Source organism: Saimiri boliviensis, chromosome 1, assembly GCF_048565385.1.
Source record: "Saimiri boliviensis isolate mSaiBol1 chromosome 1, mSaiBol1.pri, whole genome shotgun sequence".
In the NCBI taxonomy this organism is placed as follows: domain Eukaryota; kingdom Metazoa; phylum Chordata; class Mammalia; order Primates; family Cebidae; genus Saimiri; species Saimiri boliviensis.
This window is the reverse complement of record NC_133449.1, coordinates 199,513,911-199,541,757: the sequence shown is the minus strand read 5'-3', so window position 1 is coordinate 199,541,757 and position 27,847 is coordinate 199,513,911. Positions and strand designations below refer to the sequence as shown.

General features: G+C 35.4%; 1 protein-coding gene across 4 annotated transcripts in view; it reads right to left on the bottom strand.

Moving 5' to 3' along the window:
* TMEM232 (transmembrane protein 232) overlaps positions 1-27,847 on the bottom strand; it is a 342,108-nt gene that overhangs the window by 241,777 nt on the left and 72,484 nt on the right. For all 4 annotated transcript variants that reach the window (XM_074382794.1, XM_074382800.1, XM_074382803.1 and 1 more), the window contains 3 exons: positions 11,022-11,133; positions 9,340-9,445; positions 6,598-6,755 (listed from right to left, as the gene is read on the bottom strand). In XM_074382794.1, coding sequence (XP_074238895.1) covers positions 6,598-6,755; positions 9,340-9,445; positions 11,022-11,133 — 376 coding nt within the window. The remainder of the gene's footprint in view (positions 1-6,597; positions 6,756-9,339; positions 9,446-11,021; positions 11,134-27,847) is intronic.

Sequence of the window (27,847 nt, the reverse complement as noted above, 5' to 3'; positions counted from 1 at the left end):
ATAAGAAATTGCTAATAACATTGATCATCAATAGAGTAGCCTTACAAAAAATGTTCAAGGGAGTCCTAAACCTGGAAGAGAAAAGATGACAGTTATTATCATGAAAACATACAAAAGTATAAACCTCACAGGTAAAGCAAAGACACAAAAGAGGAAAAGAAAAGACTCAAATAGTACCACCACAGAAAATCAGCAAACCACAAGGACAAACAATAAGAGAAAAAGAAGAGAACAAAAAATTCGCAAAACAACCATGATATGGTTTGGCTCTGTGTTCCTACCCAAATGTCATCTTAAATTGTAATCTCCACATGTCAAGGGAGGGCCACGTGTCACGTGATGGAGGTGACTGATCATGGGGGCAGTTTCCCCCATGCTAGTCTGGCGATAGTGAGTTCTCATGAGATCTGATGGTATAAGTCTTTGGAAGTTCCTCCTTTGCTCTCTCTTTCCTGCTGCCTTGTAAAGAAGGCCCTTGCTTCTCCTTCACCTTTTGCCATGATTGTAAGTTTCCTGAGGCCTCCCAGCCATGCAGAACTGTGAGTCAATTAAATCTCTTTTCTTTATAAATTACCCAGTCTCAGGTGTTTCTTTATAGCAATGTGAAAATGGAATAATACAAACCAGAAAACAGTTAACAATATGACAGAAACAAAACATCACATATCAATAATAACCTAAATGTAAATGGAACAAATTCTTCACTTAAAAGATATAGACTAGCTTAATACATTTTTTACAAACATAATCTAACTATATGCTGCCTATAAGAAATATACCTTACCTGTAAAGATACACAGACTGAGAGTAAAGGAAAAGCATACTCCACACAAATTGAAATTAAAAGCAAATAGGAGTAGCTACACTTCTATCAGATAAAACAGACTTTATGTCAAAAGTATTTTTTAAAAAGACAAAGATCATTACATAATGACAAAGAAATCAATCCAGGAAGAGAATATTACAATTCTAAATACATATGCACCCAACATGGGAGCACCCAGATTTATAAAACAAATACTACTAGATCTAAAAAGAAACATAGACTATAATACATTATTAGTGGAGAACTTCAACATTCCCCTCTTAGCATGAGGCATATTACTTAGATAGAATATCAACAAAGAGACATTGTATTTAACCTGAACTTTAGACCAAATGGATATAACAGATATTTACAGAACATTTTTCCCAACACAAGAGAATGCACATTCTTCTCATTAGCACATGAAATATTCTCTAGGTTAGATAATATGCTAGGCTAAAAATAAGTTTCAACAAATTCTTAAAATCAAAATTATATACCAAGTATCTTCTCAGACTACAACAAAATACAACTGGAAATCAATACCAAGTGGAACTTTGAAAAGTAGAAAAATACATGGAAATCAAACAACATGTTTCTGAACAACCACTAGATCAGTAAAGAAGTTAACATGGAAATCAAAAATACCTTTTGAAACAAATGAAAATGAAAGCAAAATATACTGAAACCTGTGGAATACAGCAAAATCAGTATTAAGAAGGGTGTTTATAGCAATAAATTCCTGCATCAAAGAAAAACAGAAAAATTTCAAATAAGCAATCTAATGATACACTTCAAGGAACCAGTAAAGCAAGAACGAACCAAACTCCAAATTAGTGGAAGGTGATAAATAATAAAGATCAAAGAAGAAATAAATAAAATTGAGACTAAAAGAGCAATACAAAAAAGATAAACAAAATGAACATTTTTTTAAAGATAAAACTGATCAACTGCTAGCTAACCTGACCAAGGAAAGAAGCAAGAAGCCCCAATCAAACAAAACCAGAAGTGAAAAAAGGGGCATTACAACTAATACCACAGAAGTACAAAAGATCATCAGAGACTACTGTAAACAACTATACACTAACAACTGGAAAACTAGAGGAAATGGATAAATTCCTGAAAACATACAACCTACCTAGACTGACTCAGAAAGAAATACAGAAGCTGAACATACCAATAATGAGGAGCAAGATTGAATCACTAATAAAAAGATTACCCAAAAAAAGAAGATTCCAGTACTAGATGGATTTGCTGCTGAATTCCACCAAATAGATAAGGAAGAACTAATATCAGCCTTCCTCAAACTCTTTCCAAAAGTTAAAGGGGAGGGAAATCTCCTCAACACATTTCCCAAGGCCAGTATTACCCTAATATCAAAAGCAGAAAAGGTACAACAAAAAAAGAAAACTATAAGCTAATATCCCTAATGCACATACACTAAAAAATCCTCAACAAACTACTAGCAAACTGAATTCAACAGCACATCAAAAAGATAATACAATGTCAAGTTGAATTTATACCAGGGATTCAAGAATGATTCAACATATGCAAATCAATAAACATGATATAACACAACAGAAGGAAGGACAAAAACCATATGATCATCTCAGATGCAGAAAAAGCATTTGATAAAGTTCAACATCCCTTCATAATAAAAAGTCTCCAAACTATGCACAGAAGGAACATGCCTCAAAACAATAAAGATCACATATGACAAACCCACAGCTAACATCATACTGAATAGGGAAAAGTTGAAAGCCTTTCCTTTAATAACTAGAAGAAGACGAGGATGCTCAGTTTAACCACTCTTATGCCACACAGTAATAGAAGTCCCAGCCAAAGCAATCAGGCAAGAAAAAGAGGTAAAAGGCATCCAAATTGGAAAAGAAGAAGCCAGGCGTGATGACACAGCCACTCTTGAGAGGCTGAGGCAGGAGAACTGCTTGAGCCCTGGAGGTAGAAGTTGCAATGAGCCAAGATTGTACCACACTGTACTCCAGCCTGAGAGGCAGAGTAAGACTCCATCTAAAAAAAAAAAAAAAAAAAAAAAAAAAAAAAAAAAAAAAAAGAAAAAAGAAAGAAAGAAAGAAAGAAAAGAAAAAGAAGTGAAATTGTCTCTCTTTGCAGATAATATGATTTTATATTTAGAAAAAAAAAGATTCCAGCAAAAGACTTTAGAACTGATAAATTCAGTAAAGTTACAAGATACAAAATCAACATATAAAAATTAATAGCATTTCTATACACCAATAATAAAATAGAAGAAAAAGAAATCAAGAAGGCAATCTCATTTATCGCATTTATAATAGAAAAAAAACTCTAGGAATAAATTTAACAAAGACAGTGACTGATTTCTACAAAGAAAACTACAAAACACTGTTGAAGGAAATTGAAGAATATGTAAATAAATAGAAAGACATTCTATACTCATGTATCAGAAGAATTAATATTGCTGAAAAGACTGCTTGAAGCAAAATACAGATTTAATGCAATTCCTATCAAAATACCAAGGACATTTTTTACAAAAATAGAAAAACAATTATAAAATTTTTATGAAACCAAAGAAGAGGCAAAATAACCCAAGTAATCCTGAACAAAAAGAGCAAAGCTGGAGGCATCACACTACTGGACTTCAAAACATACTATAAGACTATAGTAACTAAAAAATCATGATATTGTTATAAAAATAGACAAAGCAAATAGTGGAACAGAATAGAGAACCCAGAAATAAATTCACATATTTATAGCTAACCAATCTTCAACAAAGCAACCAAAACCAAACATTGGGTTAAAAACACCCTTTTCATAAATGATGCTTGGAAAATAAGATATCCATATGCAGAAGAATGAAACTGCAAATCTCTCACCATTTCAAAATTCATTTCAAAATGAATTAAAGACATAAACATAAGACATGAAACTATAAAACTGCTAGAAGATATAGGAAGACACCTTCAGGACAAAAATCTTGGGTAAAGATTATATGACTAATACCTCAAAATCACAGGCAACAAAAACAAAAATAAGCAAATGAGACTATATTAAACAAAAAAGCTCTGCACAGTAAACAATAAACAGAGTGAAGAGACAACCTGTAGAACTGAAGAAAATATTTTCAAACAGTGACTAATATATTTAATATACAAGGAACTCAACTCAATAGTAAAAAGAAAAAAATCCAATGAAACAAAAAGCACAAAACCAAATAATATCATTAAAAATAGGCAAAAGACATAAATAGATATTATCAAAAGAAGACATACAAAAGGCCCAACAGATAGGTGAAAAATGTTCAAATCACTAATCATCAGGAAAATGCAAGTCAAAACTACAATGAAGAATTATTTTACTCCAGTTAGAATGGCTATTATTAAAAAGAAAAAAAATGCTAGCAAAGATGCAGAGAAAAGAGGACTCATATGCTATAGGCTGGAATGTAAGTTAGTACAGCCACTGTGGAAAACGGTGTTGAGATTTCCCAAGAAACTAAAAATAGAACTATTATATTATCCAGCAATTTCACTGCAGGCATTTATCTCTTAGGAAGATAAAACAAATCCATGTATTACAGGAATACTTGTACTCTCATGTTTATTGGAGCATTCTTCACAAGTTTAAAGACATGGAACTAATCTAAGTGTCCATTAATGGGTAGATTAGATAAAGAAAATGTGGTGTATATGCACAATACAATACAATATTGTCATGAAAATAATGAAATGTCATTTGCAGCAATATGGATGGAACTGGGAGTCATTATGTTAAGTGAAATAAACTAGGCACAGAAATACAAATACATGTTCTCATTCATATGTGGAAACTAAAAGATTTGATTTCATGGAAAAAGAGAATAGAATATTATAGACATCAGAGACTGAAAAGGGTGAGTGAGTGGGAGGGGAAGAGAAGTTGGTTAATGGGTACAAATATAATATTAACTAGAATGTTTGATAGCAGAAATGGGTGACTATACTTACCAACAATGCTTTGTATATTTCTAAGTAATAGAGGAGAAGAGTTGAAATGACAAATACAAACAAGAAATACTCAAGGTGATGTATACTCTAAATATTCTAACTTTATCATTATACATGCTAGTCATATGACAAACACTAACATGTACCTCACAAATATTTAAAATATTATATATATATATATATAAATTAAAAAATTAAGTAAAAATTAGTAAACCTGAGAACCAAGATAGATGTGTAGCATCATAGCTGAGAGTCCACTGGACTCTGGAGCCACAAAGCGTTTCAAAACCCTCTCTGCTATGACTTTTAAGAAGTCACTTAAAACTCTCTATGCTACAGTGACAGATGTGGAATATGTGAAATCATGAATAATCCTCAAAAAAATAAGTTAATGTGTCTAATACATTTAAAGCATTTATCTTTGTGTAAGACACATAGTTAAGTGATGTTTAAGTGTTTGCAGCTGCTGTAAGAACTGGTACAAATTGTCTGGCTTTGCAGATAAGAAAACACAGAAATCTTTTAACAATAAAATGACAGGGCATGTGCAAAGTATAAGCAATATGCTCAATGGATAAAACTATATTTTATAGCTATTGTTCTTGCTAGCAGAAATACAGAAGCACAGAAGACAAGAAATGGAGAAAGGTCACTAAAGGAGATAAGAAAGAAAGGCGGTAAAACTCAGACTTGCTCTGAGTTTTTCTATTCCATTTCAAAACTTTTATTACATTTCTTTTTTCATTATAAATATGTATATTTAAATTTTTATATTTTATATATTTTATTTTTACTTACAGGTTGCTTTTATTATAAATATAAATACACATTTTTAGTGGACAGTTTTGGAAATACAGAAAAAATATATCATAATCTCACCATCCCAAGAGAGTTATTGGTAATATTTTGACTATTCTCTACAAAGCTCAGTTTTTTGCATGGTCAATTTCTACTATGTGCTCTCTGTATCTGCTTTTGCCTGGTCTCCACAAGTCTTACTCCCAAAAGTGTCAGAGAGCATCTAGGTTTGATTTATAATGACTGAAATGTGATTGTCTCCCCAAAATGTTCAACTGATGGACCGATTCACCAATGTTCTCTCATGCTTGATTTCTAACAGTTAATAATCAAAATTTAATTTAAAAACATTTCCACTAATCAATTTCATTTGTTTCATTCATTCATATATGTTTGTATATATATGTACATATATATAGAGAGAGAACCATCTTAAAGAAATACTGTTAGCCTGTCTTTTCTTTCTTTGCAGTAAAACTATTAAACTAAATTTATTTGACTAATAATGTATTTTGTGGCAGTCAACCATAATCATCACTGAGAATGAAACCATATGATCTCAAAAACCTTGTAAAATAGGAGTTACTTGAAATTTCTCATTTTATAGATCTAAAGTGACATAGAATATTAAAAGAACAATTAAGCTTCCCAAATTGGGCCATTATTTAAGGTTATTTGTCAGCATTTTTAAATGGCAAAGGATGTGGCATTTAAATATCCATAAAATAGAAAAGAGAAACTCTATATATACTTAGAAAAACAGTTAAGTATATTGATTTTTATGAAATGTTATTTTCTTACGTAGTTTGTGAAATTATATTTTCTCAAACTATCTCCATTTGGATATTAAGCACTAATAATGTACTATTCACAATTAGAGAAGATTAAACTATTAAACAAAAGAATATTCTATAATAAAACTAAATGCTCTGTTTTGATCCTGAAACAGATGTCATTTTGTTACATGTACTATGTGTAATATTTAAAAACAGTAAGAAGTTTTTCAAAACATACCTTTGCTAGCTTTAGTTCAACTGAATATAAATATGTCTGAAGGGATGCATCACAACAGAGTCTGTATAAAACCGATTCCGCAACAAAAAATAGGGCAGGCAGATGATCATAATCAAAGGGAGCATGGTCCAGGGAAGCATAAAGCATATTTAAAGCTTCTGAAATATTAAAAAAGTAGAAAGTGTAGCATTTAAAAATCATCCTGTTTTTCTAAATGCTTTAATTAATTTCTGCAATTATTTCCTGTCATTGCAAAGGAAATTGCAGTTTAAAAACACATTTACAAATTCTTTGACACCTTTCTCATCAAGAGGTTATATCCATATGCCCTTCTTAAACTTGAGCAGGTCCGGTGACAGCTTCAACCAATAGAATGTGGCAGAAATGACCCTGTGTGACTACTAAGACTAAATCAGAAAAGGCAACACTGCTTCCACCTGGATCGATCTCTCTCTCTCTCTTTCTCTCTCGCTCAAGATAGTAGCTTTGGAACCCTAAGATGCCCTGTAGGAAGTTCAACTTCATGGCATGAAGCAACTGAAACAAGCCACCAAGGTCATGAGGCTAGAGAAAGGAAGAAATGTGCAATGGGGCTCAGCTACTATAGATCCAACACTATACAAGCCCAACACCAAACAAATCACCAGGCCACATACATCATGGTGAAGAAATAGGACAGAACTGGATGACGAAAAGTAGTGCTAAAGATAAAAAGGGAAGAGCAGAAGACTAGACAATCAAGGTAGATGAAATAGGGCTGCCCTGTGGAGCTAAAGAAAGAATATAGAGCTAAGAGCTTAGAGAAATTAGCTTCTCATGTCATTATAAATGTTTTGAGAAGCTTCCATGTAAATATATAAGAATGAACAGCAAACATAAGGATGTGAGGAAAGAAGAACCCAGACATCCTCAAGGGACAGGTAGGAGGTCAGTACAGCTGAACATAACGAGTAAGCAGGTGGGTATCTAGGAGCCAGCTCACGCAGAGCCTTGTAGGCCATGATATGGAGTTGAGGCTCATTTGAGTGTAATCAGAAGCTGTTTGAGTGGAGGGTGGACTATAGAATAAGGAGCAGAAAAGAATACAGGTAAAACACCCATTCAGTTATTTTAGTTGTGAAGAGAGTAAAAAGAAGTTATATTGAGTATTATTTAGAGTTCAATACGTGAATGCATTAAAATGTTTTTGCTGTAATAGAAAACTCTACAAAAATGTCTTTAAAATAAGGAGTTTTATTATTTCACAAGATTAGAATTGAAAAGGTTCCAGGGCAGCTAATATAGCTGCCCTCTATATCCACATTTCTTTCATCTTCTAGTTCCCCCTCATGTGCATGAGGACTGTGATGACTGCACAAGCTCCAGGCATCATGTTCTTACCAAGCAAACTAGACAGGAACAAACAAGGGTATAGGGAGGAAAGAAATTCTTTTTTCCCAGGCAGGTCTTTTTCAAAAGCAAGTCAATAAAAAGTACGGCAAATAGAGCTGTCTTTATATCTCTTTGCTCAGGACCAGATCATGTGACTACCCCTATCAAATCACTGGCAAGTGAAAAGGAATTGCCATAATTGATTTAGACCAGCAGTCCCCAACCTTTTTGGCAACAGGGACTGGTTTTATCTCATAAGGATCACGCAGTCTAGATCCCTCACATGTGCAGTTCACCAGAGGCTTCACAATCCTATACAGGAGAATCCAGTGCCACTGCTGATCCGACAGGAGGTGGAGCTTAGGCAGTAATGCTCAATCCCTGGTTACTCGCAGCCTGCTGTGCAGCCCAGTTCCTAACAGGTCACAGACTGGTACCAGTTCGTGGTCCATGGTTTTGGGACCCCTGATTTAGACCATCCATGGTTCACCCACCTCGGATTGGGCAAGAGCCAGTCCTCCTAAATCACATGACTGCAGGATGTCTAAACAAAACTGAAAGTTAATTGTCAATGAAGAGCAAACAGCCTCTTTTTGCTGGTAAACCAAGACTGTTTACCTCAATATCATTTAAATTCTTAATAGAGGTCAGGCTGTGGATGGCACTCTGTGATGAAGGACCATAAAGGCAAGTTAAATATAAATACTTCTTACTCTTCCTATTGCTTGAAAACTCCTAGATAGCACCACAAAACTTAATTTACATGGGGAAATTCTCTCTGACCTCATGTGGTTAACATTCTAAAAGTATTTTAAAAGGTATATATATACAACTTAACGATAGTGGTAGAAGGAATTTTATTCCCTTAAAAATAATGTTTAATTTTCTTTTTAGATCAGTTAGAGGATGTTTAAAAGGAGGCATAAATGAAGAGTGAGAAATTAAAAGGTAATGAGTAAAGCTTGCTATTTAAAATAAGTGGAAAGCAAATGGTCACTTGATTAATGTATTATAAGAAAGAATTATAAAATGCAGAAACAACTTTCTCTAAAGTCTAGTGCCTATTGTAATTGGAATTCATTAATGACATTTTATATTACTTTTTAATTAGTTGCTAATTTTGGCAAAAAAGTAATAAAAGCTATGCTGAGTAATAGTTTTTAAAACAATTTTGTAACTAAAAAGCTAAGTAGTTAAATTCATAAATTCAATATTATAAAATGAATTTTCATAATAAAATGTATTTCAATAGGTAGTGGAAAACTTTTCTTGTCTTCTGTACAATTTCTAAAAATTAAAGTTCTCAAATTTTGCCTTCACTGATAGTCTAGAAGATACTTAGGATACCTAATAGGAATTTAAAGTACATACCATCTTGGATTTCCCCTTTGCATTGAGCCAGATATATTACTTCAGTCCACGCAGCAGGAAGATGCACATGCTTCCCAGAGCCCAAGGTTTTGAGACCCAATTTTCTCTATTATGAGAAAGCATGAAAAAGACAAATCAAAATGTACATCTTTTTATTTATTTATTTATTTATTTATACCTCTTAATTGTGTTCCAAAAGTCATTCTATGAAGCTAATGCTTGGTGGCCAGAGTTGTATGCAATTTTATATTTTTGTTTTATTACTCAAACTTTTAGATATTTTATGCAAATTGTATAAGTGTTAAGATGTAGAAAATGTTGATATTATGATTAACATCATTAGCTATTTGCTGAAAATAATTCTTATTTTTTACTTTCTGGTGATTACGTCCCATTTCCCCCCAAGGGAATGCATTCTTTTATTATTTTATAAGGCAAAGCACTGAAGAAATTTGATAAAACAGAAGTGAGTTTGATGTTAGTTTGCTGGAAAATCATAGCTACTTCATTGTTGATGTACGGAAGTTAATGAACATAAGGAAGATGATCAGGGTTACTCCATTTCCCTTATTATGCCCACTCCTGGGACTGTTGCAGGGACCACTTGGTCAACTGGAGAAAAGCTCATTGATGAATGCACTTCCTGGCACCTGTCTGCAAACACACTTATCAAAAGTATACTCTTTTAATAATCAAATGTTTTTCAATATGGGCAGCCATGAACTGGAAAATAACCACTAAAACAAGAACAAAAAAGTTGGCTTAATTTATGCACCAGTTTTGTGCAGCTTTTATTTAATGAATTATTCATATCAAAGCAAAATATGCATGTTACTTCTCTGTAAAACTTAAATTGAATCCAATGTGGACAAGACAAAGTAAGGACTTACTTTACTTCCTGTTCTGTTTTGATATCTATTTATAAATTTGGGGATTAATGTTATACTCTTAAAGAACATATTTTTCACAAGTTAAGTGAAGAATAGCTTGTGACAAAGAAAGAAAAGAGTACTTTGTTCATGTATATAATTTTTTAGAAAGGGTTTTTTCCCTTTTGGAACACAGAATATCTCAATTAAATTTTTAAAGAAAAAATAGAATTTTCATAATCAAAAATTTATTTGCCAGACTTAATGTTTAGCTATGGGCTCCTGGATGGGTATCAAGAATTACATTCCCACAAAATTTACAGGGAGCTTTTATTATTTGGTTATAAGCTTTAAGGTTAATTTGCATTAATATTTTACCTATCCCTACTTTTTTTTTTTTTTTGAGACGGAGTTTTGCTCTTGTTACTCAGGCTGGAGTGCAATGGCACGATCTTGGCTCACCGCAACCTCCGCCTCCTGGGTTCAGGCAATTCTCCTGCCTCAGCCTCCTGAGTAGCTGGGATTACAGGCACATGCCACCATGCCCAGCTAATTTTTTTGTATTTTTAGTAGAGACGGGATTTCACCATGCTGCCCAGGATGGTCTCGTTCTCTTGACCTCGTGATCCACCCGCCTCAGCCTCCCAAAGTGCTGGGATTACAGGCTTGAGCCACCAAGCCTGGCCACCTATCCCTACTTATAATTAAATAAAGATGTATTCTTATTTTTCTTATAATACTTTAGAATATGTAATCAGGTACCAACTAGAAAAGGAAGTTAACATGCTGAATAATCAAATGATGTGCCATTACCTTACATCTGATAATGATTTTTCTAGCTAGTTCCAACAATTCTTTCTTCTCTCTGGAATTTTGTGTTTGATTGAATCTCAAGATGAATTCTGTTGTAACTGAAAATGTTGGCCTAAACAAAAAATTCAAAAATTAACATTCAAAAATTATAGCTATCATTTCCAAATTTTAATTAATCAACTTCCAGTGGCTATGTATAACTATATTCTAGTAAATATTACTTTCTTAATAAAAATGTTTCACACAAAAAATCGGTAAAAGTAGTTAAATTCATAAGTAGTTAAATTCCTGGATTTATTCTGTCATACCCTTAGATTAAGAAACATAATTTTCGCTGGCTTTCCACTGACTGTGTGACCCAAGACGCCTCAGTTAACGACTTCAAGACTCAGTCTCTTCAAAGAAAATGAGAATGATAACGCCTGTTCCATCTGTGGGAATTACAGGGTGTAAAATATGTGAAGGCGCTTCGTAGACTGTATAGTTTCAACTAAAAGCTCGGTGCCGATCCGACTTTCAAGATGGCCGCCTAAGAACAGCTCAGGACTTCAGCTCCCAGTGAAAGTGCAGAGGGTGAGTGGACGCCGCATTTCCAGACGAACTCTTATTGCCCACAGACCAGGAGATACCCAGGCAGAGGGGTCCCCAGCGTCGCAGTCCCAGCCGGTGCGGCTGTTTTGGCCCCCGAGGGGCTAATTCCGCCCGCGCGGCTGCTGTGACCACTCCCTGTTGCTGCGGTTCTCCGTACAAAAGCCACTGGTCTGGGAGCCCTCTTAGCTGGCGAGCAGAGCCTTGAGACGGCAGAGTTGCCCATTCATCTGAAATAGCGAGCCAGGCCAGGAGATTCCTAGGCAAAAAATCCGCCAGGAGCCGGCGCCGCGGTTCGAGCCGACTCCGTGAGTCGCAGCACAGGAGATCCCGGCGCCTTTTCAACAAGCGACCGGAACGCGGGGTCGTTCAACTTAAAAGAAAAGACTCTGAGTCAGGGAGCCAGGTGATCAGGCTCGGTTGGTCCCACCCCTCCACCCCCAACAACAACGAAAACAAAAACAGTAATTGGAAACCCTCTGGGTTGAGCCCTTCAAACCAAGCACAGCTGAACCGGGACGGTCCGGCTCCGTGGGGGAGGGGCTTCCGCCATTACTGAGACTCTCCACCGCTACGGAGGCAGGCTGCCGTTGCCAAGGCAACCTGCCACAACAGAGAGAGTCCGCCATAACAGAGGCGGGGCCACCATTGCCCAGACAGTTCTAACTACGCCCATATAAGAAGGACTACAGGGAAGAGCTCAGGGCAGCTGGGCGGAGCCCACAGCAGTTCAGCAAAGCCCCTGCGGGCAGGCAGAGGCTAGGCGTGCTGCTAGCTGGGCGGGTCTGACCTGAAAAAAAAAAATCAAAAAAGGCAGTAGTGCAACGGAAACTCATAAAGCTCCAACTCCCTGGGACAGAGACAGACAACAGGTGGATAAACCCACAAAAATGGGTAGAAACCAGCGTAAAAAGGATGAAAACTCCCGAAACCAGAACACCTCTCCTCCTAAAAGTGATCACAACTCCTCACCAGCAAGGGAACCAGACCGGATGGAGAAGGAGGGTGATGAAATGACAGAATCAGACTTCAGAAGATGGGTAGTAAGAAACTACAATGAGCTAAAAGAACATGTTCTAACCCATCGCAAAGAAAATAGGAACCTTGAAAAAAGATTGGACGAACTGCTGACGAGAATGGACAGCATAGAGAGGAGAATAAGTGAATTGATGGAGCTGAAAAACGCAACACGAGAACTTCGTGAAGCATGCACAAGCTTCAACAGCCGAATTGACCAAGCAGAAGAAAGGATATCAGAGGTCGAAGACCAACTCAATGAAATAAAAAGAGAAGACAAGAACAGAGAAAAAAGCGCAAAAAGGAATGAACAAAATCTTCAAGAAATGTGGGACTATGTGAAAAGACCTAATCTACGTCTGATAGGTGTACCTGAATGTGATGAAGAGAATGAATCCAAGCTGGAAAATACTCTTCAGGATATTATCCAGGAAAACTTCCCCAACCTAGCAAGGCAGACCAATATTCAAATCCAGGAAATACAGAGAACACCACAGAGATATTCCTCAAGAAGAGCAACCCCAAGGCACATAATCGTCAGATTCACCAGGGTTGAAATGAAAGAGAAAATGCTAAGGGCAGCCAGAGAGAAAGGTCGGGTTACCCACAAAGGGAAGCCCATTAGACTCACAGCAGATCTCTCAGCAGAAACCCTACAAGCCAGAAGAGACTGGGGGCCAATATTCAACATCCTTAAAGAAAAGAACTTTCAACCCAGAATCTCCTATCCAGCCAAACTCAGCTTCGTAAGTGAAGGAAAAATAAAATCCTTTGTGAACAAGCAAGCACTCAGAGATTTCATCACCACCAAACCTGCTCTACAAGAACTCCTGAAAGAGGCTCTACACATATAAAGGAACAACCAGTACCAGCCACTCCAAAAACACACCAAATGGTAAAAAGGCAGCAACACAATCAAGAATCTGCATCAACTAACCTACAAAACAGCCAGGTAGCATCAAAATGACAGCATCAAATTCACACATAACAATACTATCCCTAAATGTCAATGGACTAAATGCCCCAATCAAAAGACACAGACTGGCAAATTGGATAAAAAGCCAAAACCCATCAGTGTGCTGTATCCAGGAAACCCATCTTACATGCAAGGATACACAAAGGCTCAAAATAAAGGGATGGAGGAAGATCTACCAAGCAAATGGAGAGCAAAAAAAGGCAGGAGTTGCAATTCTCATCTCTGATAAAATAGACTTTAAAGCAACAAAGATCAAAAGAGACAAAGAAGGACATTACATAATGGTAAAAGGATCACTGCAACAAGAAGAGCTAACGATCCTAAATATATATGCACCCAATACAGGAGCACCCAGATACATAAGGCAAGTTCTTAATGACTTACAAAGAGACTTAGACTCCCACACAATAATAGTGGGAGACTTTAACACCCCATTGTCAATATTAGACAGATCAACCAGACAGAAAATCAACAAGGATATCCAGGACCTGAACACAGACCTGGAACGAGCAAACCTAATAGACATTTACAGAACTCTCCACCCCAAATCCACAGAATATACATTCTTCTCAGCACCACATCACACCTACTCTAAAATTGACCACATAATTGGCAATAAATCACTCCTCAACAAATGCAAAAGAACAGAAATCATAACAAACAGTCTCTCAGACCACAGTGCAATCGAGTTAGAACTCAGAATGCAGAAACTAACTCAGAACCGCACAGCTTCATGGAAACTGAACAACTTGCTCTTGAATGTTGACTGGATAAACAATGAAATGAAGGCAGAAATAAAGATGTTCTTCGAAACCAATGAGAACGAAGACACAACATACCAGAATCTCTGGGACACATTTAAAGCAGTCTCTAGAGGAAAATATATAGCAATGAGTGCCCACATGAGAAGAAAGGAGAGATCGAAAATTGACACCCTATCATCAAAATTGAAAGAGCTAGAGGAGCAAGATCAAAAAAACTCAAAACCTAGCAGAAGACAGGAAATAACTAAGATCAGAGCAGAACTGAAGGAAATAGAGACACAAAAAACTCTTCAAAAAATCCATAAATCCAGGAGCTGGTTTTTTGAAAAGATCAACAAAATAGACAGACCACTAGCCAGATTAATAAAAAAGAAAAGAGAGAATAACCAAATTGATGCAATAAAAAACGATAAAGGGGATATCACCACAGATTCCACAGAAATCCAAACCATCATCAGAGATTATTACAAACAACTCTATGCACATAAACTAGTAAACCTGGAAGAAATGGATAAATTCCTGGACACCTGCAACCTCCCAAGCCTAAACCTGGAAGAAGCCGAAACCCTGAATAGACCAATAACATGGTCTGAAGTCGAGGCAGCAATAAAGAGCCTACCACCCAAAAAAAGCCCAGGTCCAGATGGGTTCACAGCTGAATTCTACCAGACATACAAGGAGGAGCTGATACCATTCCTTCTGAAACTATGCCAGACAATCCAAAAAGAGGGAATCCTTCCCAAATCATTTTACGAGACAAACATCATCCTGATACCAAAACCCGGCAGAGACTCAACAAGAAAAGAAAATTTCAGGCCAATATCCATGATGAACATAGATGCAAAAATCTTCAATAAAATACTGGCAAACCGATTGCAACAGCATATCAAAAAGCTCATCCACCATGATCAAGTAGGATTCATCCCGGGGATGCAAGGCTGGTTCAACATACGCAAGTCCATAAATGTAATTCACCACATAAACAGAACCAAAGACAAAAACCACATGATTATCTCGATTGATGCAGAGAAGGCTTTTGACAAAATTCAACAACCCTTTATGCTAAAAACCCTCAATAAACTAGGTATTGACGGAACGTATCTCAAAACAATAAAAGCTATTTACGACAAACCAACAGCCAATATCATACTGAATGGGCAAAAACTGGAAGCATTCCCTTTGAAATCTGGCACTAGACAAGGATGCCCTCTCTCACCACTCCTATTCAATATAGTACTGGAAGTTCTAGCCAGAGCAATTAGGCAAGAAAAAGAAATAAAGGGTATCCAATTTGGAAAGGAGGAAATAAAATTGTCTCTATTTGCAGATGACATGATTGTATATCTGGAAGACCCCATCATCTCAGCCCAAAATCTCCTGAAACTGATAAACAACTTCAGCAAAGTCTCAGGATACAAAATCAACGTGCAAAAATCACAAGCATTCCTATACACCAGTAATAGACTTCAAGAGAGCCAAATCAAGAACGAACTGCCATTCACAATTGCTACAAAGAGAATAAAGTACCTAGGAATACAACTAACAAGGAACGTAAAGGACCTCTTCAAGGAGAAGTACAAGCCATTGCTCAACGAAATAAGAGAGGATACAAACAGATGGAGAAACATTCCATGTTCATGGTTAGGAAGAATCAACATCGTGAAAATGGCCATACTGCCCAAAGTAATTTACAGATTCAATGCTATTCCCATCAAGCTACCAATGACCTTCTTCACAGAACTGGAAAAAAACACCTTAAACTTCATATGGAACCAAAAGAGAGCCCGCATAGCCAAGTCAATTCTAAGCAAAAAGAACAAAGCAGGAGGCATCACACTACCGGACTTCAAACTATACTACAAGGCTACAGTAATCAAAACAGCATGGTACTGGTACCAAAACAGAGATATAGACCAATGGAACAGAACAGAGGCCTCACAGGAAATACAACATACCCACAACCATCTGATCTTCGACAAACCTGACAAAAACAAGCAATGGGGAAAGGATTCCCTGTTTAATAAATGGTGTTGGGAAAACTGGCTAGCCATGTGCAGAAAGCAGAAACAGGACCCCTTCCTGACACCTTACACCAAAATTAACTCCAGATGGATTAAAGACTTAAACATCAGACCTAATACCATAAAAACCTTAGAAGAAAATCTAGGCAAAACCATTCAGGACATAGGTGTAGGCAAGGACTTCATGACCAAAACGCCAAAAGCAATGGCAACAAAAGCCAAAATAGACAAATGGGACCTAATCAAACTCCACAGCTTCTTCACGGCAAAAGAAACAGTCAGTAGAGTGAATCGGCAACCAACAGAATGGGAAAAAATTTTTGCAGTCTACCCATCTGACAAGGGGCTGATATCCAGAATTTACAAAGAACTAAAGCAGATCTACAAGAAAAAAACAAACAAGCCCATTCAAAAATGGGCAAAGGATATGAACAGATACTTTACAAAAGAAGACACACAGGAGGCCAACAAACATATGAAAAAATGCTCATCATCACTGGTCATCAGAGAAATGCAAATCAAAACCACATTGAGATACCATCTCACACCAGTTAGAATGGCGATCATTAAAAAATCGGGAAACAACAGATGCTGGAGAGGATGTGGAGAAATAGGAACGCTTTTACACTGTTGGTGGGAATGTAAATTAATTCAACCATTGTGGAAGACAGTGTGGCGATTCCTCAAGGACCTAAAAATAGAAATCCCATTTGACCCAGCAATCCCATTACTGGGTATATATCCAAAGGATTATAAATCATTCTACTACAAGGACACGTGCACACGAATGTTCATTGCAGCACTGTTTACAATAGCAAAGACCTGGAACCAACCCAAATGCCCAACGATGATAGACTGGATAGGGAAAATGTGGTACATATACACCATGGAATATTATGCAGCCATCAAAAACGATGAGTTCACGTCCTTTATAGGGACATGGATGAACCTGGAAACCATCATTCTCAGCAAACTGACACAAGAGCAGAAAATCAAACACCGTATATTCTCGCTCATAGGCGGGTGTTGAACAATGAGAACACATGGACACAGGGAGGGGAGCACTACACACTGGGGTCTGTTGGGGGGGAAATGGGGGAGGGGCGGGGGGTGGGGAGGTGGGAAGAGATAGCATGGGGAGAAATGACAGATACAGGTGAGGGGACGGAAGGCAGCAAAGCACACTGCCATGTGTGTACCTATGCAACAATCTTGCATGTTCATCACATGTACCCCAAAACCTAAAATGCAATAAAAAAAAAAGGAAAAAAAAAAAAAAAAAAAAAAAAGAAACATAATTTTCATTGTCAAAGACCTTTGTGGCCCCTGAGAAAAAGTTTCTGAGATGACTGCTATAAGTCTTGTTGGTGTAAGTCTTCTTCAGATAAAATCCAGCACAGCTTCAATTATGTTGAAGACTGATTTATCTCCTCACATAAATCAGCATTGATTCATTTAAGCTGAACTTTTACTCCCTCTATGTAAGTGGAATCAGCCCAAACATGGTTGGATTTGAGTAAGCAAGGGAAGAAAGAAGTGTAAGTATGAAGTAAGGTCAAAGAGATATCAAGCAGCCATATTAACTACATGAGATGGGAGGCTACTGTAGGGTTTGAGAAGAGATGTGGCATAATTTAACTTGAGTTTCCACAGAATTGCTTCAATGCTATATTGAGAATTGGAGTGGAAGAAGGCAGGATGTAGCAAAAGGGGGAGCTTACATGTAGTTAGGTGAGAGGCAATGGTGGCTTGGATCAAGATTATAGAATATAAATAAGGAGAAGAGTTTGGAAAATCGACATGTTTTGCCTTTAACTCCAACCAGACTGGCCAATGAATTAGAAATTAGGCGTGAGAGAAAAAAAGAAGTCGTGATTCAACTGAGTAACTGGAAGGACAGAATTGCTGTTTACTAAGATGGGGAACACTGTTAAGAGGAGAAGATGTGGAGTGAAGATAAAGAATAATTTTAGTATTGGACAAGCTATGTTTGAGATGACCATGGCCATCAAGTGGAGATGGAGTGTAAGCAGTTGTAAATATGAGTTTGAATTTCAGAGAAAAATTCAGACAAGATAAATCAATATTCAAGTCATCAGCACATATATGGAATTTAAAGTCTTATGAATTAAAAGGATCCCATAGGGAAAATGTAGAGAGAGTATGTGCGAATTTCAAAGAGAAGCAGGATAAATTAAGTTGAAGGTGTATGCAAGAGAATAACTGAAGTGATTATAACAAGATGGGCATGGAATCATAGTAATATCAAAGGAATAGTGAACAGCAGAATCAATGAACTGTGTTTTTGTGAAGTAAAATTATTGTTGGAGTCATGCTATTAGAAAGAATAATCTAAAAAAATTTTAAATTACTGTATTTACTGAAATAGAATATACTGAATTTGTTGCTCTGTGGGATAAAGAAAAAAAGAATAGAAATCAGATTTTGTCCCTGAGTGACTCACAGTCCTGCTGGAGAGACAGATGTACTAAAAAAGTAATAATAGTGCTACATGATCACAGGCTGAGCAGAGGTAATGATAAGATGTTCTATAAACTGGAATAAACTATAAGATATCCCAGAACAGAGAAATTAATGAAATAATCAACTCTTTAACTGCTATTTTTCAAATGGGCAGTAAATTGCCAATCTTAAAATGAACATTTATTAATTAACTCATTTACTAAGAATTTATTAACTGTTTTCTATATATCAGGCACTAAGTTTTGCACTGCAGTAGCAAAATAGACAATCCAGCCGTAATGGAGCCTACAGTACAACAGAGGAAGAGTTAATGTGTTCGAACACACAAAGTCTGTGATAATTGGGCGTTTTGAAATAAGTAACTCATCTTTGATTTCCTGATTTTCATTCCATTCTTGCTTTTAAAGATATTTGGTGAATGTTGGCTGAAAATTGTTTCTCAATAGTCATCTGGGGTAACATATTTTTGACCTATGTGAACCTACTCTACATAAAGTGTCCAAAATAGCTTTAATCTTCTCATCTGTATGTAGAGTCCGGAAGTTAAGAAAGATAGCCCTTCATCCATTTAATTTTGTGTAATTTCATTAGGAATTACACTTTTAAAAATACAAAGATAACAGTGCTGTTTTTAATAGGCCAAACATTCAGAGACGCATGATAAAACTGTTAATAGATTGCTTCCCAACACTGCTGCCTCTAGTTCGAACTGTCAAGATTAACAGCCAAGATTAATGACTTAGTGTCTATCTTCACATAATTTTCTCAGTGCTCACAAACCAACCAACTTATATACACATTTTACCAAAACTTCTGGGATGCAGCAAAAGCAGTACTAAGAGGAAAACTTAGAACAATGAATACTCACAGTAAATGAAGAAATATCTGAAAAAACAAAAAACAAAAAACAAAAAACAAAAAAAACAGCTTAACTTTATACCTCAAGGAACTACAAAAAGAATAATCCTATAGTTTGCAGAAAGAAGGAAATAATAAATATGAGTAGGAATAAATAAACAATAAAAAACTAGAAATCATCAAAACTAGAAAAACCATTAGCTAGAATAAGTTAAAAAAAGAAGTCAAATAAATAAAATCAGAAATGCAAGTGAAAACATTACAACAGATGCCTCAAAAATAAAAGGACCATAAAAGACTATTATGAACAGTTATGTACCAAGAAATTGGATGACCTAGAAGAAATTAATAAATTCCTAGAAATATAAGCTAGCAAAACTGAATCAAGATGAAATAGAAAGGCTAAACACAAGAATAGAAAAACAAGATTAGACTAGTAATGAAAAACCTTCCAACAAAGAAAAGCCCAGGACCGGGTGGTTTCACGGTGGAATTAAACCAAACATTCAAAGATGAATTACTACCAACTCAGAAATTCTTGCAAAAAATACAAGAGGGAACACTTCCAAACACACTTTATGAAGCCAGCATCAACTTGATACTCAAACTACACAAAGACACTACAAGAAAATAAAACTATAGGCCAATATCCCTAGTGAACATAAATGCAAAAATCATAAATAAAATACCAGCAAAGCAAATATAACAACAAATTACAACAATTATACATCATGACAATGTGAGATTTATCCCTGTAGTACAAGGATGATTCAACATACAAAAATAAATCAGTGTAATATACCATATTACCAAAAAAAGTCACCTCAACAGAGAAAAAGCATTTGCCAAAGTTTAACTTCCATCATGATTAAAATTCTCAAGAAAATGGATGTAAAACAAATTTACAAGAAACTGAAATAAATCAGTAGCCAAAAAGAAATGACCTGATTAAAAATGTACAAAAAGGATCTGAATTGAAATTTCCCAAAAGAACACATACAGATGGCCAACAGAGATGTGAAAGGTTTTGTTTTTTTTCTTCTTTTTTCTTTTTGTTGTTGTTTTTCAACTATTTTAAATTAGCAGCATTAAAAAAAAATATTTTACCATGGTATACTGGAGTTAAAAGTTGTATAGAGACTTCCAGAGAGTTCTACTTCATTTTATGCATTTTTTTGCAAATCTGTCTACACAAAAGTGCATTATCACAATATTGACTTTGTGTGCAAGCATTGTATGTGTACAAAAAAAGCTGAAACGTCGTCAGTGAATGAAGTGATGTCCTTTTTGTACAGCTGCATTTGTAAAACATAAAATTTCTCGAGATCTCAGTTATTTTAGGTAACTGCGGATGTGGTAGTGACCCATCACAGTTTGTGCTCAAACTTGTCAAGGCTTAGGTTGTTCATCAAAGTATATCAGATGACGACAGTTAAAAATTTGGGTGCACACAGTTACCAACCATAGCAATATATACTTACACATTTCCTTTTGTCCAATTCTTTATAAATGTGGTTTATTGCTTATCACTGTTATACCTGTGCAATGGTCATTAATATACCTCTTTATGTTTGCAAAAATAGGTATGTTATTATCACTTATTTTATAGTGTAAAGTGGCCAGTGAAGTTTTTTGTCATGTTTTTATGTGTTTCACAAATAAATACCCCTTTTAAAATACAAATAAATATCATTTAAAGAATTTTATTTAATTTATTTCCCAGAATTATATTTTTGATATTTCATCCTTCCAGATTCTAACATTCACCTCCTAAAGTTAAACTGATCTTAATATGCAGAAAATGGATATACTCCAGCAAATGCAATAACTCCTTATTGATTGACATTTCACATTACTTCCTATAAAATGTTGGTTGTGCTAACCAATGCAGTAATAATAATAATAATTATAAGAACACCCTCATACACTGACCTGACATTCAACAGGGGCACACTAATCTGGTTTATCAACCCTTGCACTATATCTATAGTTAAATATTTTGGTTACCACCTCTGCTTATAAATACATTTATACATATGATTATTTTCTTACTATAAGACTGTGTCTTCCAAAAAATAAATTAGAAAGCATAAGAGAATGAAAAGGCAAAATTTTAAGTAGTAGAACATTTTTTCAACATGTAATTGACAAAGGGCTCACATACAGAATATATAAAGAACTCCCAATAAATAGAAACATGGAGAAGATATTTAAACAGGTAACTCACAAAGGAAGAAATCCAAGTGGCCAATAAATATGGAAACAATCATCAACATAATAAATAGGGAAATCCAAATTAAAATCAAAATTAGATGCTACTTCACATTCACCAGAAGGGTTAACACTTAAAAGAATGGCAATACTGGAAATTGAAGAGGATATGGAGTAACAGAAACTCTCACAAACAGCTGTGGCTTTGTAAATTGGTAAAACCACCAACTGGAAAACAGTTGTGTGTTTTCTACTAAGATTCAAGACAGACATACCCACTGACTTAGCAATATCACAATTATATATCTATATATTCAATAGAAATATGTCCTGTGTACCAGGGAACGTGAATAAGAAAAGTCACAGCAACATTTTTCATAAAGGATGAAATATGGAATCAAACCAACATTCTATATTGTGGACCAAAAAATGTGGTCTGTCTGTGAATAAAGGATGAAACAAAATATTCTTTTTTTTTATAATACATAAATTTGAGCTTGGGTTTTTTTTCTAATTCCATTCCCCTAAAATTATAGCAAAAGTGGATGTCAGCTGTGTTACTGGGACCACTGCTTATGGTAAAAAAGAAAAAAAAAAAAAAGAAGACTCCTGATTGACACATTACATCTGGATTGTGAATAAACTACAAATACCTTCTTAGGAGACACTTTGGGCTTCCCTAAGCACACGTTCTTTACAGGAATGCATAAATCCAATTACTTCTTAAAGTAATTGATTCAACTTTGGGACAAAGGATTCCAAGGTTATGTATCTATTACACTCAGCTTTCTAAGTCTCATATTCTTTCACACACAGACCTTTGGAGTAGCTATAGAAGACTAGCTCTCATTTCTGTTCTATGGAGAACTCTCTCAGAAGGTAAACAGTTGCTGGTGTGCTGGCATGCTGTTCCCTGTGCGGTATCCTGCTAAGTGAGGTCAGTGGTTAGTGTGGTCTCTAATAACCATATTACTCTGTCCAGTTGAGCTTGAAGACCCAAAGATAAGTATTCAATGTCAAGGAAATAAAAATAAACAAACAGCAGCTATACGTACAATATAGATCATCTTACAAGCATACAGTTGATCCAGACACAAAAGAATATACACGATAATTTACATTTATATAAAGCATAAACCTGTAAAGAAAAAGAAAATTTAGGAGAGTAGAAAAAGCAGGGAAAGAAAAATTTTTTAATTGGTTTATATGTTGCTGAAGACAGCACTAGGACTTCTTTATTTGAAAGGATTAAAAAAAGGTTTTCTGAAAATGATTTATTTCTTCACCAACTAAATACACAAATATTTGCTTTATAATAATTTATTAATCATTACATTTATGTTCCTATAGTCTTCTGTATGTGCATTAGTATTTCACAGCAAAAAAAATACAAGAATGTTTATACTTTTAGTTACAAGAGTATGTATACTTTTAATTGTAGCAGATTAAAAAAATACTTTCCAAAAATATTCTAGTCATTCATATAATAGTAAAACATATACTAGTAAAGCCTGACAACTACCATTTTTCCACATCCTCAACAGAACAGTAGGATTTCAGTTGTTTTGATAACTGCGCTTGATTGATGCAGGTATTTCCTTGTAGTATAAAGTTTGTGTTTTCCTAATTTCTAGCATTCCTGAGAATCTTTTCCAGTATGAAGAGCCTTACATACATTTTTATAAGGACTATTCTGTGGCATGCTTTTTTATATATTTGTTCATTTTTTTCTTATTAAGCTTTTTTGTCTTTTTATTTAAAACCCCAGTATAATCATGAGAAAAACATTAGAAAAATTTCAACAGAAGAACCTTTCTACAAAATGACTGACCAGTACTCTTCAAAATTGTCAAGATCATTAAAAACAAAGTCTGAGAAACTGTCCCAGCCTAGAAGAGCCAAAGGAGACATGACAACTAAATATAATGTAGTATCCTGTATGGGATCCCAAAACAGAAAAAAGAAATTAGGTAAAAACCAGAAAAACATGAATAAAATATGGCCCTTAATAAGAATGTATTAATATGGTTCAGTACTGTGACAAATGTACCATACTAATGTAGGATGTTAGCAACAGGTGAAACTGAGTGCAGGGTATATGGAAACTCTCTGTACTATCTTCTCATGTATCTAAAACTGTTCTAAATAATGAATGTGTTTTACAAAAAGAAATGTTGACAAATAAAAAATAGAAGATGATGAAAAACATCACTTCAAGATAGAACTCACCCCAGTCATTTGCTAATTAATTGATTGGTTCTATATTAATTGAATTTCTGCTCTGAGTCAAGCGTTCTGCTAGGCAAGAGGACACAAAACAGAAGTGAATCAAAATCTGATATGCAGTCACTTGTCTCATGGGTCTTAAACTGTTTTGGGTGAGAATATACCAAGAACACCATATATCAACATGGCGATTTCTGAAAGTGATCCATGCTGTGAAAATTTAAATAAAGTGACGTGGAAGAGACTATCAGGGAAGATGAGACTTTGCATGTGGCAGTCAGGGAACATCTTGAGGAAGAGACATTTGAGTTGAAATGAGAAAGAGACAGAAAGGAAACAACAAAAGAGACTTAGAAAAAGGAGAGAGAGGGGGGAAGGAGGGAAGAAGGAAAGGAGGGAAGGGGGGAAGGAAGGAAGGAGGAAGGGAGGGAGGGAAGGAAGATGGAAGGGAGGGAAGGAGGGAGGGAGGAATAAAGAGGGAGGGAGGGGGAAGAGGGAGGAAAGAAAAAAGGAAAAGAGTTTGATGAGATCAAAGAGGGGGCTGGAGACTAGTTCTCTCTAAACCATGGAGTAGAGTTTGTATTTTACTCTAAATGTAATGAAAAGATATTACAGGATTAAAATTGGAGCATGACACAATTTTATTAACATTCTTAAAGGATCATTCAGGCTGCTGTTCTGAGAACAAGTGGGTAAGAGCAGGAACAGGGGCACGAGCAGGAGTGTGTGACAGAATGACAAGAATTAGAGCATGTTGACTTGGTTGCCGGGGTAGGGGCAGGTGGTGGAGGCAGTGGACTTGAAGAAACTATGCTTCAGATCACATAATTACAAGGGGCCAGAAACTCATCTCAAGTCTAACTCTAAATCATATAAAAATCTGTACCATAATTTGATATGAATATACCTGCCTTATATTTCTTTATGTAACATTAGTTGCTTAAGTTTCTTTTTACTGTTGTATATACAGTTTGTTTAATTAACATCTGGTGTTTGCCTCATATATACTGCTTGAAATATACAAAATGTACTTTCTTTGTTTTACAAGAAAAAATAGGAGGTTGAGAGAGGTTAAGTATCACACCAAGGGTATATTTTAAAAGTAAACAGAGCCAAATTTGAAATAAACCATCTGACTCAAAGTCTTTGCATTTAGCTATTTTTCTAAGATCCCTAAGAATGATTTATATTATAATAATATGCAATTCATTCTTCTTTTAAAATAATAGTAAATTTGATTCCATTAGATTTCCTCATGACCAGCCACAGACAATCCCTAAATACACACAAGTGTGTGCATGCGCACGCGCTCACGCGCACACACACACACACACACACACACATACACTATCCAAGGTTTCAAATACAAATTAAAATTATATTTTCTGAAATTAGATAGTTTATTTCAGCTTTTTCATAGGCTTTAGGGAAAGTATAGTTATACCACTTTATTTCTAAAGTAAAGTACAGGTTTAGGATGAAAATAATATCGAATTCAATTTCTGTGCTCAAACTACATTGTACAATAATTTTAGTTTTGTCAAACATTTTCAATATGCATTATGCCTTGTAGTACATCACTGAAAACATAGAAAGCTAATTATGTTTGACTCTCTATATAGATCCTAAGTCCTTTAATTGGTCTCCTACAGATCTTGTTAATAAACATTTAGCAAGAAATAAATATGCTATTTTTAACCAATTCCTGCCCATCACAATAGACATTATTGCAAAAAAAAACACACTTATTTAGTGGCATATATAACACATGGTAAGAAGTAAAAGAAAAGTTTAAAAAATACAGGCATTTAAAAAAAAAGACTTCAGCTTCACACATTCCAATTTCTCTGAAATATCAAAAGATTTCACTAAGAATATGTAAGCACAGTCCTGTGGAACAGGTAGTAAATAAAGATCATCATTCTAATTTTATTTATAAAATATTTATACTAAAGTCTCCTGGTTAAATAGACACTACATTCAAATTGACTGTATTTACGTTATCTGTGAATTCAGAACTTTTTTTAGCTGACAAGTCATTTGTTCAATGAATATTTAATGAAAGTCACCTACATACAAAATATTTTGCTAGATATCATGACTGCTAAAAGAAAAATCAGCCCTGGCCTCAGGAAGTTCCCATTCTGGGAGGGAAGCGAGACACCTCACAGCGATACACCTCACAGTGATACAACATAAGGAGATGTTCTTTAAAAAAGAAATAAAATTCTGTGGGAGTTTAGAAGTAGAGATCATGATTCCAGCTCTTCCAAGTCCTGTAATCTTTGCTGAATCACTTAATCTGTGGGAGTTATAATTTTTCATCTGTAGAAATAGTGAAAAGATCTTGCAGAATTTTGGAAGGCATCAAATCAAGCCACACAGCCTAGTTCCTGGCATATATTCAGTGCTGGAAAACTGTTAGTTGTAAGCATTACTCTTTTTGGTTAGATTCAGAAAAAGCTTCTTTGTGGAAATATCATGTGAGCCTTGAAGCACAGGCAGGAACTGGAAAGGACAGAATAGCAGTTGTCCTTTCAAAGTTCTTTCTCTGCTTTTTCCTGGGTACATGATCACCCAGAATTTAGAGATTAGGTGGAGGTCAAGCTAAATCAAGTTAAAATTGGTCTTGCTAAATCAATAGGGCTTGATGAATAATGGGATATGAGAAATCATGATGCCAAACATACAGATAAGCTGAATGTTTTTGGCCCATATGACTGGAAGCAGGAAGATGACATCAAGAGTACTGGATGAAAGGAATCTGAGCAGATGATCTCTGCCATTCAGGACATAGTGAGGATGATTTATCTATGAGACATCCAGGTGGAAAAGTTTATAATCTAAAAGGACTTGTGAGTCAAGCATTAGGAACTGGATAAGATCTGGAAATAAAGATTTCATATTCACCTACATATCAGTGATAACCAAAGCCTTAAGATTTTAAGAGGAAGAGTATTAAGGAAAAACAAAATAATCAAAGGAAAGTTCTTGTTTGATAAATCCCAGAGTTAAGAGGCAACAGGGAAAGAAGAAACAGTAAATATGACAGGAGATTCAGGAAAGAACTACAATGAAATTCAGATATATATATATAACATGGGGTGTAAATTCCTTCTCTGAAAATTGTTCATTATTGAAAGTCCCTGCTGCATTGGGACCTAAATTCTATATAAGTGCCATATAACCTCATGCCCCCTGGCCATTGCTGATTTTGTCACAGTAGACATCTGATGGCAGCTAGACAAATTCAGTACTCTTTCTAAGGATTTTAAACAAAATGATACTTTAAATGGTTGAGATTAAAACTGAAAGGTCATGTAGTGCCAAAACCTGTGGCTTTTGCTGACAGCTTTTTCAAGTCAGCAAATAACAAAGCACATCCAATTTCAGAAAGCTGCATGTTCACCATTGTAGCCCCCAGTCAAGGTTTGCTGAATGATTTAGAGTCTAGAGTCTAGTCTAATCTAGAGTTGTCCTTTTCAAGTTTATTACAGCATACATGTAGACTGTATCTGCCAAGCTGGCCATTTATCTCCACATATGTTAAGAGTACTGAATGAAAGAAAATGGCCTAGCTATACCTTCTGCTCTCAAGTTCCATAACACAGCCTTATATCTCTATGTTAATTTATTTTTTGCTTCAGTTAGTTTGAATGCTTGTCTGTTTCATACAAACTG